At 40.5% G+C, this 20,208-nt stretch overlaps 1 protein-coding gene across 1 annotated transcript in view; it reads right to left on the bottom strand.

Moving 5' to 3' along the window:
* The window catches only part of LOC103506613 (protein mini spindles), a gene marked incomplete at its 3' end in the record, with an annotated part of 84,261 nt that overhangs the window by 5,781 nt on the left and 58,272 nt on the right, over positions 1-20,208 (bottom strand). The window contains exons 16-28 of the mRNA XM_026821548.1: positions 14,236-14,370; positions 13,524-13,610; positions 13,080-13,091; positions 12,769-12,952; positions 11,806-11,836; positions 11,174-11,334; positions 9,014-9,095; positions 8,830-8,948; positions 6,884-7,046; positions 5,594-5,757; positions 4,205-4,411; positions 3,660-3,785; positions 2,504-2,656 (exon numbers count right to left, since the gene is read on the bottom strand). Of these exons, the coding sequence (XP_026677349.1) occupies positions 2,504-2,656; positions 3,660-3,785; positions 4,205-4,411; positions 5,594-5,757; positions 6,884-7,046; positions 8,830-8,948; positions 9,014-9,095; positions 11,174-11,334; positions 11,806-11,836; positions 12,769-12,952; positions 13,080-13,091; positions 13,524-13,610; positions 14,236-14,370 (1,624 nt within the window). The remainder of the gene's footprint in view (positions 1-2,503; positions 2,657-3,659; positions 3,786-4,204; positions 4,412-5,593; positions 5,758-6,883; positions 7,047-8,829; positions 8,949-9,013; positions 9,096-11,173; positions 11,335-11,805; positions 11,837-12,768; positions 12,953-13,079; positions 13,092-13,523; positions 13,611-14,235; positions 14,371-20,208) is intronic.

Raw genomic sequence — 20,208 nt, 5'->3', positions numbered from 1 at the left:
GAATCTTGTTCAAAGAAACATGAACTTTTACATTGGAGTAACAACAGCACAAGAAATTGATTCAAAAAATAATTTTTCCCACAAACAATCACAAGTAGCAACTAACAAAACTCCAGACTGTTGGTGTTGAAGTAACACTGTTACTTGTTTCCAGGGTTCAAGTAGCAACATGTATCCTCAGTGAGGAAGGTTTCATTTGAAATAATGGTCTGGTTTTTGAAGATGCATGCTACGTAGCATCTTGCGACTTGCTACTTGCGACGTGTTACCTCAGTGTGAAAGCCGCCTAAGGTAAAGTTTTACAAACAATTTTCATAGTATAAAGCCAGAGGAGGTATTAAAGACTGAAAGAATTAAGAGAGTTCCAATTCGACTCTCCTTCTTCTTCTACTCCTTTTTTATTGTGTTTTCTCATATTCAGACGGAGTTGGCGTTTTTCGTCAGCCTCTCAATCAACCCTAGGGTGAGTGCTTTTAGGCTAACATTTGGTTTTGGCTACAAATTTTACAAGGCCTAAATTTTCCTTTGCTAATTGTTTAGCAAGGGAAATTTTAGGCTTATATACTGCCTGTTTATCCCTGTGTAAAGTAACCCAGCCAGACTAAACTGGCCTGCTCCCTGTTTAAAGTACCTGCCCCAGCCAAACTAAGCTGATCTACTCCCTTTTTAAAGTCAACCAGCTAGAAAAGATCATACTTCTTTTTCCTCTTGTCAAGGTTCCTCTCCTAGCGGAGTTTGGAAATTATATTGGCGATGTTGTTCTTGTCTCTTGCAATCCTCATCAAATCTCGGTGAAAAAAAAAAAAAAAAAAAAAAAAAAAACTCCTTTTTTATTGTGTTTTCTCATATTCAGACGGAGTTGGCGTTTTTCGTCAGCCTCTCAATCAACCCTAGGGTGAGTGCTTTTAGGCTAACATTTGGTTTTGGCTACAAATTTTACAAGGCCTAAATTTTCCTTTGCTAATTGTTTAGCAAGGGAAATTTTAGGCTTATATACTGCCTGTTTATCCCTGTGTAAAGTAACCCAGCCAGACTAAACTGGCCTGCTCCCAACTTACTTCCTCAAAGGTGAAGGAGCGACGGGTAGGCCGCGAGGATTTTCCATCGCTTCCTCCTCCTCTTCTTCGTCCTCCCTATCCTCCTCCTCCTCTTCCTCCTCCACATGGTTAGTAGGTCTGGCAGGCGAGGCCGCTACACGGGATGGCGTAGGTTTGACCGTCGCTACGGGCACTACGGGACGACGGGTCTTGGACGCCCGCTTGATCCGTTCCTCAAGCAGGGACATGTCCTTCTCGGATATCTGGGGAACAGAAAAATGCCAATTTTTAGTCCGTCCTTTCTTTATTATTACAATAGTAATAAAAAGGTATAAGGGACGGACTATTGTGTTCGCTTCGGTGTCGTCTGTGTGTCTGTCTGTCTGTCTGTCAGTCTGTCTGTTCCCATAGAAGGACTTATCCAAACCTGGTCGACCTATATATGTCCCTATAGAAGGACTTATCCAAACCTGGTCGACCTATATATCAAATTAAAGGTCTTTTTACCAGGAACACGAAAATGGTGGTGTTAATTTTGTCCAGAGAACCATAAAGCCAAAAAACTGGTTTTTGGGGGATTTTTTTTCACATTTTCTCACACAAATGAGCTCTGATCTTGAAATTTGTCGCGACGACCTATGAACTCAAAGCGAGAAAGTTTTAGATAACACTTCAGTCGATCATTTAAGACCGGTTTAAGCGTCACCTATGTTAAGCTACGCCGAGCAAAGCCAATAAATGGATGGGTGACTTAAAGTTAATTGAGTAATTGTGGGATTTTTTTTTCACATTTTAATAAATGGATGAGTGACTTAAACATTATATTGGGAATAAAGAGAGAACGGGCTCTAGTCTTGATTTTAAATCATTACATAAAAGTAAAATCAAATCAAGAATAATAATAAACTGAATATTAAACAAATTAGGTAGGTACAGTCCACGTCAACTGGGAAGTCCGATGGAAGCGCATGGAGGGGAACCGCAACTTCTCAACTGTAAGTCGGACAGTTCGACGTTATGATGTAGATCCTGTAATAGAGAGAAACAATGGGTTAATTAAAATGGACTAGCGGTTCAGTCTGTACAATTTAGTCAGAAAGATGACCCGCAAATGGCCCCCCAAAGGCTAGATCGGACCCGATATTCAACCTAAATCGGCCCAACCCTTGGAAAGGATTGATAGAGGGAACTGTAACTGCCAAGGTCTTATCGTCCCGAAAGTGAAGGGAGAAGGAAGACAGGATAGACGAAAGCTGACGTTCCGAGAACAAACCTTATCCAATGAGGATAAAATCTGCTCTGGACGGGAATGGAACCTATGCTGCGTCGAAAAACTCAATGCAAAATCATCGGTTTTCCCCCAACTTATTGTTTTATCAGTTAAATGGTTTCTTCGAAATAAATTGATTCCAAGGCCAAAATAAACCATTTTTATTAGGATCAGGATCTTAATAAAAATGCATTACCTCATTCAAGCTGTCAATAGCTTTCAAGTGATACTTGAAGTCAGAATGGAACATATTGGCAATTAGAGTCTTGTTCACATTAGAAGCAGTCATTTGATCCCTAAGCAAATCGACAAATTCTTCCCGGGGAGTTGTGAAGTTCCATTTCAATATCTAAAACAAAGACAACATGGGTTAAAAATACAGCGAGGTGCACAAATAAGACTGAAAAGTCCCTTAATGAACCGGGCCTCTGTGATCATGGTTTGGATTTTGGTCAGGGCTTCGGCTTTCACCTGTGGATAGAGAAGGGAATCATTGAACAATTTTAGCTGTACCAGGAGAGTCTTCTATGTCCGTGATGATCTGAAATGCATAGGAAATGGTCAGAAGACTATACCTTATCCATTTGAATATGGCAGCAAGGAGTCATCGACCCAAAATGAAAGAACCAATCAGAATGCGAGATAATATGTGGCCTAAGAACTTTTACTAATTTCTTGGCGTTCAATTTTCAACACAAAAATGTTGTTTTTGGGGGGATATCACTACTTTTAAACAAAACTTTCTCGTCTCTCTTCTTCTTCCTAGCCTTTTCCAATTTAATAATGGTCGACGTTTCTTGTCAGCCCTTTAAAGGCAGCCCAATTGTGTACCTCACGTCCTGATAAATTTTTCTCATCCAATTTACACAATCTTTCCACTTTTTCTTCGGTCTACCTCGACCTTTTCTCCCCCTCTCTTCCATTCTCTCAACTTTTTACACGATGTAGCTGTCAACTCTTTTCACCCCAGGAGACATAAGTCGCTCGACTCCAGTGTGAGAGGTCTCTCTATCATTTTCATAGGTTTGGATTTTCAGGAAGCATCGCGCTACTCCGAGCTACTAAGCGGGGTTTACCAAATCAGAATTGAGATCGATCTAGGATTATTGGATTGGATATAATACCCAATTACTCAGTGCAATCTTGAGATCAATATAGGATTATTGGATTGGATATAATACCAAATTAGTCAGTGCAATCTAGAATTGAAGTTCCAACTTCGTAAAACGCGGTCTGAAAATCGACGCTCCCAAAGGAAGAGCTCTTCCAAACTGCAAAGGGCCTAAAATAATAGATCATTTTGTACTTCATTCACTGTCGGAAACAACTGACAAATAAACGCAAGACTTTACCTTAAGTTTGGATTCATCTATAACTCGTTGATGTTTCATGCTGTTCACTTGAAGTAAAGGTGATGTATCCAAGTCTTCGTCTTTCTTACTGGACTTACTGGTGGGCTTGGCTGGAGCTATGTTTGTCTGAAATATAAAACACAAACTATATTTACACAGAGTTCTGGGGCTATTCCAAAAAGAACTTGGCATTTACACTTTGAATACCGCAATTAACATGACTACTCACGATTAACATAACATATTGGTTGTTTCAGGCAAAAATTGAATTTTGAATTTTCTCATAACATTTTGGAATCAATGGGAGCCGAGTAAACCCTCTTTCAATTGGATGGTTTTATTTAACTTCAAATCTCTGCATGTATGGGTATGAGTAATCCACTTTCGAGTCACTTTTACTGCGCCTATTACCATTTTTGGACAGCAATACTGTCCAAAATTGGTAATAGGCATCAGAAACTTTGGAAATTTCCCTAATAAAGCCATGTTTATCTCCATCTCAGATTTAGTTTCACAGTTCACTGAACTACTAGTTTATCACTCACCTTAGACTTGGAGCGGGACATAGTCGCCGAGTTGACAGGTTTGGCCCCTCCCCCACTAGGGGCGCCACCGCTGCCGCCTGATTTAGGCGCCTGTTTGTTCGGTGCACCTGGTTTAGGTTTGACCGGTTTCTCAGCCGTTCCAGAACGGTCCGGTACAGAGCCGCGGGTTTTATCCAGGAGTGTCTTCACTGTTTGGGCAGCGGCCGGCTGAGGAGGGAAAAAAAGAGGATGAAGTAAGCAATTGATTAACAAAAGAAGAAATAGTTAAATACCTTGTCTCGGTGGCGTAATGGCTAAGACACTGGCCTGGTAAACAGGAGGCCGCGGGTTCAATCCCATCCGAGAAATGGAATTTCAATCTCATTTATTTGAGGAATGGACCATAATAAGTGAAGTCTAAGGGTTAGGTGATAGAGAACGCTTCCGCCGTTAACCTCGTTCTTCCACTCGGATGGTATTGTACATTAGGAGCAATCTAAGTCATAAAATTTATCGAGGTGTATTTAGTGGGGAACATTATTTTGTGACAAGCATGTGAATATGAGTTGTACTCAATTACCTATGTGACTTTAAGTCAGTCATCATACGAAATTTCTCTTTGGACTGGCAGCGGGTGTGCTAGGTGGCCATTGTCCAAAATAGTCCAAAGAGGAATTTCGTATGATGACTGGCTTAAAAGTGACATAATCGAATACAACTATGCTTAACTGCTTTGCAGTCTTAACACAGTTAGTTGAATTTCCATTTTTTTTCTCAAATGTCAATTCTCTGCTCAAAATTTGTACTCGTTTTTCGATTGCAAATATTTCAACGGTTTCGTTGAAATATTTGCAATAATGAAAATTCACGTCTATCCACCTGATTTTTTTAATTAATTTTTTTGAGGGGGGTTCACGTCTCTTTAACTTCAGAGATTCTTCGAGACGGGGTTTTTTTGAAGAAGTTTGAAGTTTTTAAAAGATGAGTGTTCCACCGCCGTTTTTATTTCGTAGCAATGGAACAACTGCTACATTAGACGCTTGTGGCCTGTGTCGTAGCATGCCCATCCCGTAGTATGCCTCTCATCAGATGGGCGAGAAGAGACACAATACTTCCCATTTAGGTGCTGGGTCAACACGAGAACATCAGAAAGTAACCCATTGAAATATTTGCAATCGAAAAACGAGTACAAATTTTTGTCGATGGTGGGATTCGAACCCGGGACCTTCTGCATGGCAAGCAAGCGCGTTACCACTGAACCAACCGTGCCCGTACATTACTCCCGAAGGGTTTATCAGGTTTTTAAGAGATTCTGCCAGAAATGTTCAACACAAAAAGGAAATTAGGGACCTCGTATGAGTTCTTTTTCTCAAATATAAAGTACACTAAACCATAAATGAAACAAATTACCTTGAGTTTTTCACAAGCTGCGCTCATAGGTCCATAGCCCAGATGTATCATAAATCCTGGCGTGGCATCTGCAGCATTCTTCCTCACATCAGCATTCCTGTCTTCCAGATTACTATATAGTAAAAGTAGACATGCGTGGAGCTCTTCCTTAGGAACTGTTTTCACTGGAAGAGGGGAGAGAAGAACGGGTTAGAGAGAAACAATAAAACCTATTGACGGACTGACCAAAGTTTGGGTTACCAAAACGACACAGCATACTTCTCAGACAACATTGTTAGTTACAGTTAAAATGAAATTGAAATGATTTTAAGTTAAAATATTAGGGTTTAAAAATTAAAAAGATGAGTGTTCCACCGCCGTTTTTATTTCGTAGCAATGAAACAACTGCTACATTAGAGGCTTGTGGTCTGTGTCGTAGCATAATAAAATATGAATATAGATTAATAATTAGGTATAGTTGTTTTCATTACCAGATAGAAGTAAGTACACAGAGGTATAAGATACCTATTCGATGATATGAAATAACAGAGTGAGTATTCAAAGAAAAATAGCCAGACTAGTTAGCTTGGAAGGTAACATGCTTGGCTTGTAAGCGCCAAGTCACGTGTTCGATGCCCGCCCGAGGCGATCTTTATCCGAAACAGATAAGGTTGGTTCTCGGAACGGCTGGCTTCCTCCTATGTCCTCCTTCTCTCCTTTTCGACTTCGGAACGATACGACCTCCGCTGTTATAATTCCCTCTATCAAATCTGTTAAAAAAGATTGTCTCTCACATTGTACATACCTTACTTAAGTTAATCTCATATTCTAAAGCGAAAGCGAATCGCTTTCGCAATGACTGGCTTTCTCCTATCCTGGCTTTTTTCTCTTTTCGACTTCGAGACGATTCTCCCTATCAAATCTCTTGGAAAAAAAGATTGTCTTTCACATTGAACTCACCTTCTGGTAGAGTGGTAGCTAGCCACGCCCACAACTCTGCCCTCAGTATGGGTGATCCTGCTTTGAGTGCATACAGAGTATTCAAAGGAAAATAGCCAGACTAGTTAGCTTGGAAGGTAACATGCTTGGCTTGTAAGCGCCAAGCCGCCAAGTCACGTGTTCGATGCCCGCCCGAAGCAAACTTTATCTTAAAGCGAAAGCGAACCGCTTTCGCAATGACTGGCTTTCTCCTATCCTGGCCTTTTTCTCTTTTCGACTTCGAGACGACAAGGGATAAATAAGACCTCTGTTGTTATAAATCTCTCTATTAAAACTCTTGGAAAAAAAGATTGTCGTTCACATTGAACTCACCTTCTGGTAGAGTGGTAGCTAGCCACGCCCACAACTCTGCCCTCAGTATGGGTGATCCTGCTTTGAGTGCATCTGCTATCATTTCACCATCAAAGAACTCCTTGAAGCCACAAGTCTCTCCCCATTTGTTAATACAGGTTACTGCCGAACTACGGATCCATGTCTGTGAAGTATGGAAAAAGTGTAAAACCAAGCTATTCTTAGTAAAACTTTTTACTGAGTTTTCTGTGTTCTAGATGCTATGAGTAGTGCATTCGTACCATTAGACTACAAGAATTGACACCAAGAGGAAACTGGGATTGAACCCACACCCTCCAGAGTGTCTTGACTGCATTTGAACACTATAACAACAATAACAGAGAAACGACAGAATGTAGTGACTTACCTTGTAATTTTACATTTTTCGCATATAATTTTGACACTCTCCAGTCTGAGTTTGAGAACTTGGAAGTTGTTATCTTTGAAGCCAGGCTTCTTGCTCTATTTCCACCAACCGGCTAAAGCCAAAGCTAATACAATAATAATAGGCTTACCATTATTGTGGTTGAATTCTCGAACAACGTTTGGGATGAAATTCGATACCTTGGCTGGGATTGAACCCACACCCTCCTGAGTGTCTTGACTGCATTTGAACACTATAACAACAATAACAGAGAAACGACAGAATGTAGTGACTTACCTTGTAATTTTACATTTTTCCCTCCTTCTTCTTCTTTTCTAGTGGTGCATACTGCTGCGATATACCTACATAGGACTACATTTACCTCCTTCTTCTTCTTTTCTAGTGGTGCATACTGCTGCGATATACCTACATAGGACTACATTTAAATTTAACTTTAAGCTAAGTTTAGTTTTTACTAATTAAGTTTTAATTATAAGGCCTATTAAAATTAAGATAAAATTGTACACACCAAAAGGTATCAATACAATAAAAAATATTATTATTATTATTATTACTCTATTTCCACCAACCGGCTAAAGCCAAAGCTAATACAATAATAATAGGCTTACCATTATTGTGGTTGAATTCTCGAACAACGTTTGGGATGAAATTCGATACCTTGGCTGGGATTGAACCCACACCCTCCTGAGTGTCTTGACTGCATTTGAACACTATAACAACAATAACAGAGAAACGACAGAATGTAGTGACTTACCTTGTAATTTTACATTTTTCGCATATAATTTTGACACTCTCCAGTCTGAGTTTGAGAACTTGGAAGTTGTTATCTTTGAAGCCAGGCTTCTTGTTTAATATTCGGATGAGAACTTGGGCTGTACCAGGGGAGTCTTCTATGTCCGTGATGATCTGAAATGCATAGGAAATGGTCAGAAGAATAGGGCTCATGTGCTTGGTTAGGCAAGGTTTTCACAACGAAGAGCTAAAAATAAGTAAATAAAACAAAGATCTACCTATGGATCTTTCTTCTTTTTCGACTCGCAGATCCCGAGGTAAATAATAATAAAGATATTACTCAGGACTTTTCTGTAGAACTTTTGACCTTTAAAAGACACTTCTTTTACCTGCCTCGGTGGTGTAGTGGTCAAGGCGCTCGCCTGGTAAACAGGAGGGTGTGGGTTCAATCCCAGCTGAGGTATGGAATTTTATATTTATAATTATTCGAGTTTAAAAGAGCCCTTTCATATGCAGGTATTATGCAATATACAGTAGGTCAAAGATAAAGATGAGTTGTATTTCATTTAACTATTTGTCACTTTAGGGCACGGACAAGGAGCAAAATTCCCTAACTTTCTAGTTCCAAGTAAAATGTTCACCATTTTCCGATGCTCTTGAGGCAATTGTTCGAAATTGAATTCTTTTCCAGGCTTTTAAACTCTTTTTAGTATTGATTGATATGAGGCTTATTGCTTACCTTACAAACTGAATTCTTTTCCAGGCTTTTAAACTCTTTTTAGTATTGATTGATATGAGGCTTATTGCTTACCTTACTATCTCCCATGCCTTGCAGTAGTCCCGGGAAGAACGTCCTCACAAACTTCTTACAGGGTGTCCCCATAGCAGGCCCTATAATCTCTACCAGGGCCACGGCAGGGAGGACGCTTCCTGTTCAGACACCCTGTAGTTTTGTTCAATCAGTATTTCCAATACATTGGTTAGATATTCTAGGCCTTTGAGTAGGACTGACGGGTTGGTATCGAAGAATCGTAGAGTCATCCATTTCAGTATGAGATCCAGATTACATGTGAGTGCCTGTACGTTATGGTTGGTTAGGCAAGGTTTTCACAATAAAGAGCTAAAAATAAGTAAATAAAACAAAGATCTACGTCGAACGAAGGGGAATTGTTATCAATTAGATTCATATTAGACACCCAAACTAGATAATGGCCTACCTTATTTTCTATTTGACTAGGGCTCTTAGTTGGGGATTATTATTTACACCGACTCGAGTTTCGCCTCACTCGTAGGCTTTTTCAAGATGACTGAGGTTGGTTTGTTGTTGTAATAAAGGTTAAGCTTTACATGAGATATAATTTTCATAAAGCCAGGGGACGTATTTGGTTTGAGGCCTAAGGTACGTTATGGTGCAGATCCTGTAATAGAGAGAAACAATGGATTAGATGGTTAGATGTAGTTACTAACCTCAGTGGTGCAGTGGTTAGCGTGGTGGACTCTGGATCTGGAGGTTGGTGGTTTGAGTCCAAGTAAAGCCATAAAATTTAGCCTAGTGTATTAAGCAGGGAACGACATTAGTGACGAGCATTAAAATTCCTTTTCTTTTGTTAGATGTAGTTCTGCCTCGGTGGCGTAGTGGTCAAGACACTCGCCTGGCAAACAGGAGGGCGCAGATTCGATCCCAGCCGAGCCGAGGCATGGAATTCTAATTAAATTGAAAAAGTGACCACATAATAATGGACCTCTAAGGGTTAGGTTGTACAGAAGGGCTCCGGCGTTACTGTCGCCTATTAGTAATTTCCAATTTGGAAGAAAAAAGAATCTTCGTTTTTTCCCAATTTTTTTTCTTTTCTTTATCAGTAAATTAATGAAGTCTTCAAATAAATTATATTGATCACAAGGGAAAAGTAAACATAGGCCCTGATTTTAATAAAAATACATTACCTCATTCGTTCATAAAGCCAGGGGACGTATTTGGTTTGAGACCTAAGGATGGATTTATAAAGGTTAAGCTTTACATGAGATACAATTTTCATAAAGCCAGGGGACGTATTTGGTTTGTGACCTAAGGATGGATTTATAAGGCGCGTTTCGCACTGAGGTAACACGTCGCAAGTAGCAAGTCGCAAGATGCTACTGCTTACGTCCTGAATCTTGTTCAAAGAAACATGAACTTTCACATTGGAGTAACAACAGCACAAGAAATTGATTAAAAAAATGATTTTTCCCACAAACAATCACAAGTAGCAACTAACAAAACTCCAGACTGTTGGTGTTGAAGTAACACTGTTACTTGTTTCCAATGTGGTCTAAGAACTTTAACTAATTTCTTGGCGTTCAATTTTCAACACAAAAATGTTGTTTTTGGGGGATATCACTACTTTTAAACAAAAACTTTCTCGTCTCTCTTCTTCTTTCTAGCCTTTTCCAATTTAATTATGGTCGACGTTTCTTGTCAGACCTTTAAAGGCAGCCCAATTGTGTACCTCACGTCCTGATAAATTTTTCTCATCCAATTCTTGATTTACAAAATCTTTCCACTTTTTCTTCGGTCTACCTCGACGTTTTCTCCCCCTCTCTTCCATTCTCTCAACTTTTTATACTATGTAGCTCTCGACTCTTTTCACCCCAGTGCCCTAAATCACCAAAGTATGGAAAAGTATCTTACAAGTGTAATAGCCAATGGAAAAGCAGAATTTTGAATTTGGACGAATCGAACAATTTTTGAAAAGTACCTACACATCGATTTAGATTGTTACCCACATTGTTGAATTATAATCATCTTAGAAGCATAGATTAAGCATTCGTACCAATTAGGCACTTTGAAATCTTTGAATATGAGTTGAGCCAGTCTAGAGTAGCGCGTCTGCCATGTAAGAGCTTGGTTGAGGGGTCCATTCCCGCCCGGGGCGGATTTTATCCGAACCACATAAGGTTCGTTCTCGGAACGGCTGGCTTTCTCCTAACCTGTCTTATTTCTCTCTCCACTTTCGGGACGATAAACCTTAGCAGTTACAGTTCCCTTTATCAAACCTCTTTCTAAAAAATAATGTCTGAGCTTGAACATTCCTGACTTAATATTTTTTGTCTTTGCTGGGATTTGAACTAAAGTTCCCACCATTGAACAATGTCCACTAATATTCAAGTCCACTTACCTTCCAGTTCTTATCTGTCAACTCGTTGAGTATAGCTTCCGTGATTTGTCCACTAATATCTACTCGGGGCATCACATCCTGGATGTTGAAGTCTGCTTGCTGGGGGCCATCCTCTTCCTCCCCCTCCCCTCCACCACTGTTAGGATCATCTGATCTACCTCCTCCTCCACCTCCCATACCACGGGTAGGTGCAGGGGGGGATTCACCCTCGTGCTGGGGGGGAAAAGAATGGAAGAGAATTAATACACGGGGTCTAAGTACCAAAATGAAAAGAAATAAAAACAATTCCTTGAGCTAAAAATCAAGCCATTAAATAGCTCGTTAAACGTATCAATCAAAAACAATTCCTGCATTTCCAGAGAGGGGAAAAATGTTTTATGTATTGGGTAAAGCGAGGGTGTAAAGCGGTAGGTATCGTGCTTGCTTAACATCCACAAAATCATGGGTTCGATTTCCAATGTCGACAAAAAAAACTCGTATTTTGATTGCCAATATTAGGTACAACCTTTTGGTATTCTTGAGTTGACCCAACACCTAAATGGGAAGTAGTGGGTCGCTTCTTCCAAATCAGATGAGGGACATAAAACCGTTAGGATCATCTGATCTACCTCCTCCTCCACCTCCCATACCACGGGTAGGTGCAGGGGGGGACTCACCCTCGTGCTGGGGGGGAAAATAATGGAAGAGAATTAATACAGGGGTCTACCAGATTGAAAAGAAACAAAAACAATTCCTTGAGCTAAAAATCAAGCCACTAATTAAATATAAATAGCTAGTTAAACGTAACAATCAAAAACAATTCCTGCATTTCCAGAGAGGGGAAAAGTGTTTTATGTATTGGCTAAAGCGAGGGGGTAAAGCGGTAGGTATCGTGCTTGCTTAACATCCACAAGATCATGGGTTCGATTTCCAATGTCGACAAAAAAAACTCGTATTTTGATTGTCAATATTACAACCTTTTGGTATTCTTGAGTTGACCCAACACCTAAATGGGAAGTAGTGGGTCGCTTCTTCCAAATCAGATGAGGGACATAAAACGTGATGGGTATGCTAAGACACAGACCACACGAGTCTAACGTAGCCATTGTTTCATGGCCGCGAAATTACAGGATATATTAAGTACTTTTTTGCCTAACTTTTCAAACTCAGCATTGTTAGCTGAACCAGGGCTGGCTTCTCATTTTCAAAGAAGAAGCTGAGTTGTCTCCCCATGTACAAGTATAGGGTGCCTAGTAATACAAGCACGGGTATGCTTACCTTCTCAAACTCAGCATTGATTTGCTGAACCAGGGCTGGCTTCTCATTTTCAAAGAAGAAGCTAAGCTGTCTCCCCATGTACAAGTACAGGGTGCCTAGTAATACAAGCACGGGTATGCTTACCTTCTCAAACTCAGCATTGATTTGCTGAACCAAATTGTTTCATGGCCGCGAAATTACAGGATATATTAAGTACTTTTTTGCCCAACTTTTCGAACTCAGCATTGATTTGCTGAACCAGGGCTGGCTTCTCATTTTCAAAGAAGAAGCTGAGTTGTCTCCCCATGTACGTTGTACAAGTATAGGGTGCCTAGTAATACAAGCACGGGTGTGCTTACCTTCTCAAACTCAGCATTGATTTGCTGAACCAGGGCTGGCTTCTCATTTTCAAAGAAGAAGCTAAGTTGTCTCCCCATGTACAAGTACAGGGTGCCTAATAAGGAGATACAAGCGGTCCGGACCTGAGGGTTAGAAGCTGCCACTGCTTTCTTGACGTTTTCCATGAGGGACTTGGGTTCGACACTGGAAGAGACAAAATTTATCTTAGTTTGACCATTTCTTAGAATTTGGAGAAAAAAAAAATCTTCTTTCGTTGTTCTTTCTTTTTCCTCGCTTTTTCCCGTGTACAAACTTAATGAGGAATACTTACTCGTCTTCAGTCCTGTTCCGAGGGGAAAGACATAGGAAAAACGTGAAAAATAATTGATTAACTAGGCGTCCTTTTTTCAAGGAAAATCTATACAGTTACCTGATTTACTATTAAAAATCATTCAGAGATGAAATATCTAGATGAAGTACAAAAAAAGTTAAAGGCACACATTAAACCAATAGCGAAACAAATGGCGATAAGGGCAGAAACAATGAAGCCCATCAGTCGAATGCAAATATTTCAACGGGCTACTTTCTGATGTTCTCGTGTTAATCAGCACCTAAATGGGAAGTATTGTGTCTCTTCTCGCCCATCTGAGGGACATACTACGACACAGACCACATGCGTTTAATGTCGCAGTTGTTTCGTTGTTAAGAAATAAAAACGGCGGTTAACACCCATCTTGAAAAAACAAAAGTCTAGAAATAATTCAGTTCTACTTACACAAAACCAAACTCAAGTATAGCTTTCGACAGCCAGGTGAGGGCCTCCTGTTGAACTTTGGGCGATTTCTGCACACTGAACGCATAGTTGAGTATTCTGCATGTATGGGTATGAGTAATCCACTTTCGAGTCACTTTTACCGCGCCTATTACCATTTTTGGACAGCAATACTGTCCAAAATTGGTAATAGGCATCAGAAACTTTGGAAATTTCCCTAATAAAGCCATGTTTATCTCCATCTCAGATTTAGTTTCACAGTTCACTGAACTACTAGTTTATCACTCACCTTAGACTTGGAGCGGGACATAGTCGCCGAGTTGACAGGTTTGGCCCCTCCCCCACTAGGGGCGCCACCGCTGCCGCCTGATTTAGGCGCCTGTTTGTTCGGTGCACCTGGTTTAGGTTTGACCGGTTTCTCAGCCGTTCCAGAACGGTCCGGTACAGAGCCGCGGGTTTTATCCAGGAGTGTCTTCACTGTTTGGGCAGCGGCCGGCTGAGGAGGGAAAAAAAGAGGATGAAGTAAGCAATTGATTAACAAAAGAAGAAATAGTTAAATACCTTGTCTCGGTGGCGTAATGGCTAAGACACTGGCCTGGTAAACAGGAGGCCGCGGGTTCAATCCCATCCGAGAAATGGAATTTCAATCTCATTTATTTGAGGAATGGACCATAATAAGTGAAGTCTAAGGGTTAGGTGATAGAGAACGCTTTAGTTGAGTACTTCGGCCGACACGAAGTCCAATCGGGTGGCCTCGGCTAGACACGTTAACACTTCGCCGGCCAGTGTTCCGTTCTTAGCGTCGCCTAGATAGGCAGCGATGTCCGTGAGACAGTAGCCGACCGTGGTACTGCGAACAGAGAAGGGTTAAATGAACCATCAGTTTGAAAGGGGCAATCTGGCTAGGGGACGTAAAACAGAGAGTAGACTAGCGTCTAGCTGTGCGCTGTATACCTCTGCATGTATGGGTATGAGTAATCCACTTTTGAGTCACTTTTACTGCGCCTATTACCATTTTTGGACAGCAATACTGTCCAAAAATCATGGACATAAAATTCGAAGGAAGTAGATCGAGGGGAAGAAGGAAGTTTGGTATGCTGACAGACATCTTAAGAGGAAGGACTCGCTGTATACACAGGGAGGAGAACAGCTAACACTAACCAGCCTGGCTAGCTGATGGTTTCAAAGGGTTCTCTCTGCTTTTGAAGAACAAGCACAAGTCCTCACAATGGTTGACTCTGGTTCAGGACGAGCCAAATAATCATGGCTAGAGACCATCACCCCAGTATTCGCCTGATAAAGAAGATATTTTCATCTACTCTTATTGGGGTCTATCGGACCAAGTAAAGTTACTTGGTCCGATAGACTTCAAAAACTCTCTCAAGGGGCGACTCCTAGAACTAGTACCCTACTCCTTCGAAGAATTTACAGGTTGACAGTATGATCTGGGATTCTATATACCTACCTATTCTCCCCCCCCCTCCTTATTCACCCTCTCCTAGATCGGAAGAGCGTCGTGTAGGGGCCAAAGGTATCTCAATTGATTCCAAAATGTTATGAGAAAATTCAAAATACCATTTTTGCCTGAAACAGCCAACATGTTATGTTAATCGTGAGTAGTCATGTTAATTGCGATATTCAAAGTGTAAATGCCAAGTTCTTTTTGGAATAGCCCCAGAACTCTGTGTAAATATAGTTTGTGTTTTGTATTTCAGACAAACATAGCTCCAGCCAAGCCCACCAGTAAGTCCAGTAAGAAAGACGAAGACTTGGATACATCACCTTTACTTCAAGTGAACAGCATGAAACATCAACGAGTTATAGATGAATCCAAACTTAAGGTAAAGTCTTGCGTTTATTTGTCAGTTGTTTCCGACAGTGAATGAAGTACAAAAAGATCTATTATTTTAGGCGCTTTGCACTTTGGAAGCGTTTGGAGCAGCTCTTCCTTTGGAAGCGTAGATTTTTAGACCGCGTTTTACGAAGTTGGAATTGACTTCAATTCTAGATTACACTGAGTAATTTGGTATTATATCCAATCCAATAATCCTAGATCGATCTCAATTCTGATTTGGTAAACCCCGCTTAGTAGCTCGGTGTAGCGCGATGCTTCCTGAAAATCCAAACCTATGAAAATGAAAGAGAGATCTCTCACACTGGAGTCGAGCGACTTATGTCTCCTGGGGTGAAAAGAGTTGAGAGCTAGATAGTGTAAAAAGTTCAGAGAATGGAAGAGAGGGGGAGAAAAGGTCGAGGTAGACCGAAGAAAAAGTGGAAAGATTTTGTAAATCAAGAATTGGATGAGAAAAATTTATCAGGACGTGAGGTACACAATTGGGCTGCCTTTAAAGGGCTGACAAGAAACGTCGACCATAATTAAATTGGAAAAGGCTAGGAAGAAGAAGAGAGACGAGAAAGTTTTGTTTAAAAGTTGTGATATCCCCCAAAAACAACATTTTTGTGTTGAAAATTGAACGCCAAGAAATTAGTTAAATTTCTTAGACCACATATTAGTAGCTTACTTCTGGAATAAAGGGACTTTTCAGTCTTATTTGTGCACCTCGCTGTATTTTTAACCCATGTTGTCTTTGTTTTAGATATTGAAATGGAACTTCACAACTCCCCGGGAAGAATTTGTCGATCTGCTTAGGGATCAAATGACTGCTTCCAATGTGAACAAGACTCTAATTGCCAATATGTTCCATTCTGACTTCAAGTATCACTTGAAAGCTATTGACAGCTTGAATGAGGTAATGTAAGTCTATATAGAAAACTGAGCGTGCATCGTGAGAGTCTCACAGAAATGGGTATCTCACTGAACAGAGATATTTATTTCCGTTCACCACAGCCTTATACTTGTCGGTATCCAAGTCCTATAAATACCACACGGTTCGGCAGAGCCTGCTCTTTAAACGTAGATAGAAAATTACATTGTAGCGTGCATCGTGTATGACTGCTTCTAATGTGAACAAAACTCTTAATTGCCAATATGTTTCATTCAGACTTCAAGTATCACTTGAAAGCTATTGATAGCTTGAATGAGGTAATGTATTTTTATTAAAATCAGGGCCTATGTTTACTTTTCCCTTGTGATCAATATAATTTATTTGAAGACTTCATTAATATACTGATGAAAAAGAAAAAAAAAGTTGGGAAAAAAGAAGATTTTTTTCTTCCAAATTGGAAAGTAACCACTAGGCGACATTAACGCCTGTACAACCTAACCCTTAGAGGTCCATTATTATGTGGTCGCTTTTTCAATTTAATAAGAATTCCATGCCTCGGCTCGGCTGGGATCGAATCTGCGCCCTCCTGTTTGCCAGGCGAGCGTCTTGACCACTACGCCACCAAGGCAGAACTACATCTAACAAAAGAAAAGGAATTTTAATGCTCATCACTAATGTCGTTCCCTGCTTAATACACTAGGCTAAATTTTATGACTTTACTTGGACTCGAACCACCAACCTCCAGATCCAGAGTCCACCGCGCTAACCACTGCACCACTGAGGTTACTAACTACATCTGACCATCTAATCCATTGTTTCTCTCTATTACAGGATCTGCACCATAACGTACAGGCACTCACATGTAATCTGGATCTCATACTGAAATGGATGACTCTACGATTCTTCGATACCAACCCGTCAGTCCTGCTCAAAGGCCTGGAATATCTAACCAATGTATTGGAAATACTGATTGAACAAAACTACAGGGTGTCTGAACAGGAAGCGTCCTCGTTCATTCCATATCTTATATTGAAGGTAAAACATACAGGGTGATACTCAAAGGCCTAGAATATCTAACCAACGTATTGAAATACTGATTGAACAAAACTACAGGGTGTCTGAACAGGAAGCGTCCTCGTTCATTCCATATCTTATATTGAAGGTAAAACATACAGGGTGATACTCAAAGGCCTAGAATATCTAACCAACGTATTGAAATACTGATTGAACAAAACTACAGGGTGTCTGAACAGGAAGCGTCCTCGTTCATTCCATATCTTATATTGAAGGTAAAACATACAGGGTGATACTCAAAGGCCTAGAATATCTAACCAACGTATTGAAATACTGATTGAACAAAACTACAGGGTGTCTGAACAGGAAGCGAACCCCAATCCTTCGGAAAAGAAAGAGAAAACATTGACCAATTTAATTTCTTGGCGTTTAATTTTCAACACAAAAATTTTATTTTTGGGGGATATCACTATTTTTAAACGAAACTTTTTTCTCACTTAATGTATTTGGCAACCGAGTCCATCCCAGTCTTTCCATCCCCCGATAAAGGCTATCCCAATAATAATCTCTCGATAATTTTATACGTGTTGTAAAACGTATAGGTATTACAAATATACAAACGTACAACTAACAACTACAAATAACAAATCTCATTCCTCAGATCGGAGATCCCAAAGACGCCGTTCGCGGGAGCGTCCGCTCTCTGTTCCGTCAACTCGGCTCCGTCTACCCGATGGCCCGTCTGTTCAACTATGTCATGGACGGACTCAAGTCCAAGAATGCCCGTCAGCGTACCGAATGCCTAGACGTCCTAGCCTGGTCTATTGAGATGTACGGGATGAGTGTATGTGTGCCCGGCTCTCTGAAGGAGGTAGCCAAACAGATTGGAGACCGGGACAATAGCGTGCGGACTGCGGCTCTGAATTGTATCGTACAGGCGTACTTCTTGGACGGAGAGAAAGTGTTTCGACAAATAGGACAGGTGAGTTCGGTTGTGAAATGTATGTATGTATGTATGTATGTTGCAAATGTCGGGATCTTTGACCATTAGGCCATTTTTCCTCTCGCATCCCAATATTTCCCTACACCTTCGACTTTAAATTTTAAACGCAACTTGTTCGATCAATCTTATCAATACTTACTTTCGGTGTACGGAATCTTATCAATAACAAGCGGGGTCCGTCCCTCCGGGAATTTTTTAGCCTGTAGTGATTAGAGAAAATCAGTACCTATGTACAGTCCACTTCAACTAGGAAGTCCGATGACCTTTGGGTGCGCACTCGTCAAAAAATAGCTCGTTGATTAACAAGTAAGCATGACTAAATTAATGGAGTTGAAAATTCCGGAAAACCTTGAAAGTCTGTTTCGAGTTAAAATAGGCCGGGCGGCGCTTCGAACTCTTGACATTCGCGCGCCTCCGGGCACGCTTGACTTATGGTTGAAGATTGAATAAGGTCCTTGCTCTCTAATTAAAAGGGTGAGGGTTCAAGTTTAATTAATATATGGTTGAAAATGGAGTAAGAAAGGCCGAACTCTATCCGTCAGTTACGATGGCACTATTAGTCCAGTGGTAACGCGCTTGCTTGACATTCAGAAAGTCCCTCGGTTCGATTTCCTAATGCCATAAAACATTAAACAGAGAGAAGACTAGCGTCTGGCTGTGGGACTATAAACAGGGAGGAGAACAGCTAACCCTAAAATTCAAAATTCCATTTTTGCCTGAAACAGCCAACATGTTATGTTAATCGTGAGTAGTCATGTTAATTGCGGTATTCAAAGTGTAAATGCCAAGTTCTTTTTGGAATAGCCCCAGAACTCTGTAGGAAATTTCCGAAGTTTCTGATGCCTATTACCAATTTTGGGCAGTATATATACATATATAATAGTAGATCTGTCATATGACAGGTTTCAGCAGAACCTTCTCCAGCTTTCTCGATCTTGGGCGCGCGCCTCCCGGCACGCTTGACTTATGGTTGAAGATTGAATAAGGTCGTTGCTCTCTAATTAAAAGGGTGAGGGTTCAAGTTTAATTAATATATAAGAAGGGCCGAACTCTATTTGTCAGTTACGATGGCACTATTAGTCCAGTGGTAACGCGCTTGCTTGACATTCAGAAAGTCCCTCGGTTCGATTTCCTAATGCCATAAAAAAAAATTAACTTTCATCTCGATTTAAATTAGTTACATACCTACTTTCATGTGTTGACGTTGCAACTGGGATTTTTCTCTGAAAATTGTGCCTCTCCTAGTTCATCTGATGAGAAACATACTCTGGGATGGGCGTGTCACGACACAGAACACACGAGTCTAATGTAGCAGTTGTTTCATTGGTACAAAATTGTAATGATTTAAAATCAAGACTAGAGCCCGTTCTCCCTTTATTCCCAATATAATGTCACCCATCCATTTATTGGCCTTGATCGGCGTAACTTAACATAGATGACGCTAAAACCGGTCTTAAATTAACAACTGAAGTGTTATCTAAAACTTTCTCGCTTTGAGTTCATAGTAGCTTTTTCACAACCTTTTTGAAGAGGTTTGACAGAGGGAACTGTAACTGCTAAGGTCTTATCGTCCCGAAATCGAAGAGAAAAGGAAGACAGGATAAAAGAATAAAGCCAGCCGTCCCGAGAATAAACATTATCCCATCAGGATAAAATCCGCCCCGGGCGGGAATAGAGGTAACCTTGTGAAGGTCCAGTCCAACTATTAGTTTGTATAGAAAGGGATACTACATACTACTTCACTTTTTTGGCCAGCCTAGTTAGCTTGGTTGTAAGCTCTGGGTTAGTAACCTTTGGAAGGTCCATTCCAACTATTAGTTTGTATAGAAAGTGATACTACATACTACTTCACTTTTTTGGCCAGCCTAGTTAGCTTGGTTGTAAGCTCTAGGTTCGATTCCCACCCGGGGCGGATTTTATCCTGAACTTATAAACAGGATGACTT

Source organism: Diaphorina citri, unplaced genomic scaffold (assembly GCF_000475195.1).
Source record: "Diaphorina citri unplaced genomic scaffold, Diaci psyllid genome assembly version 1.1 scaffold12, whole genome shotgun sequence".
NCBI lineage: Eukaryota > Metazoa > Arthropoda > Insecta > Hemiptera > Psyllidae > Diaphorina > Diaphorina citri.
Note: the sequence above shows the minus strand (reverse complement) of the source record. Positions and strands in the feature narration are given on the sequence as shown.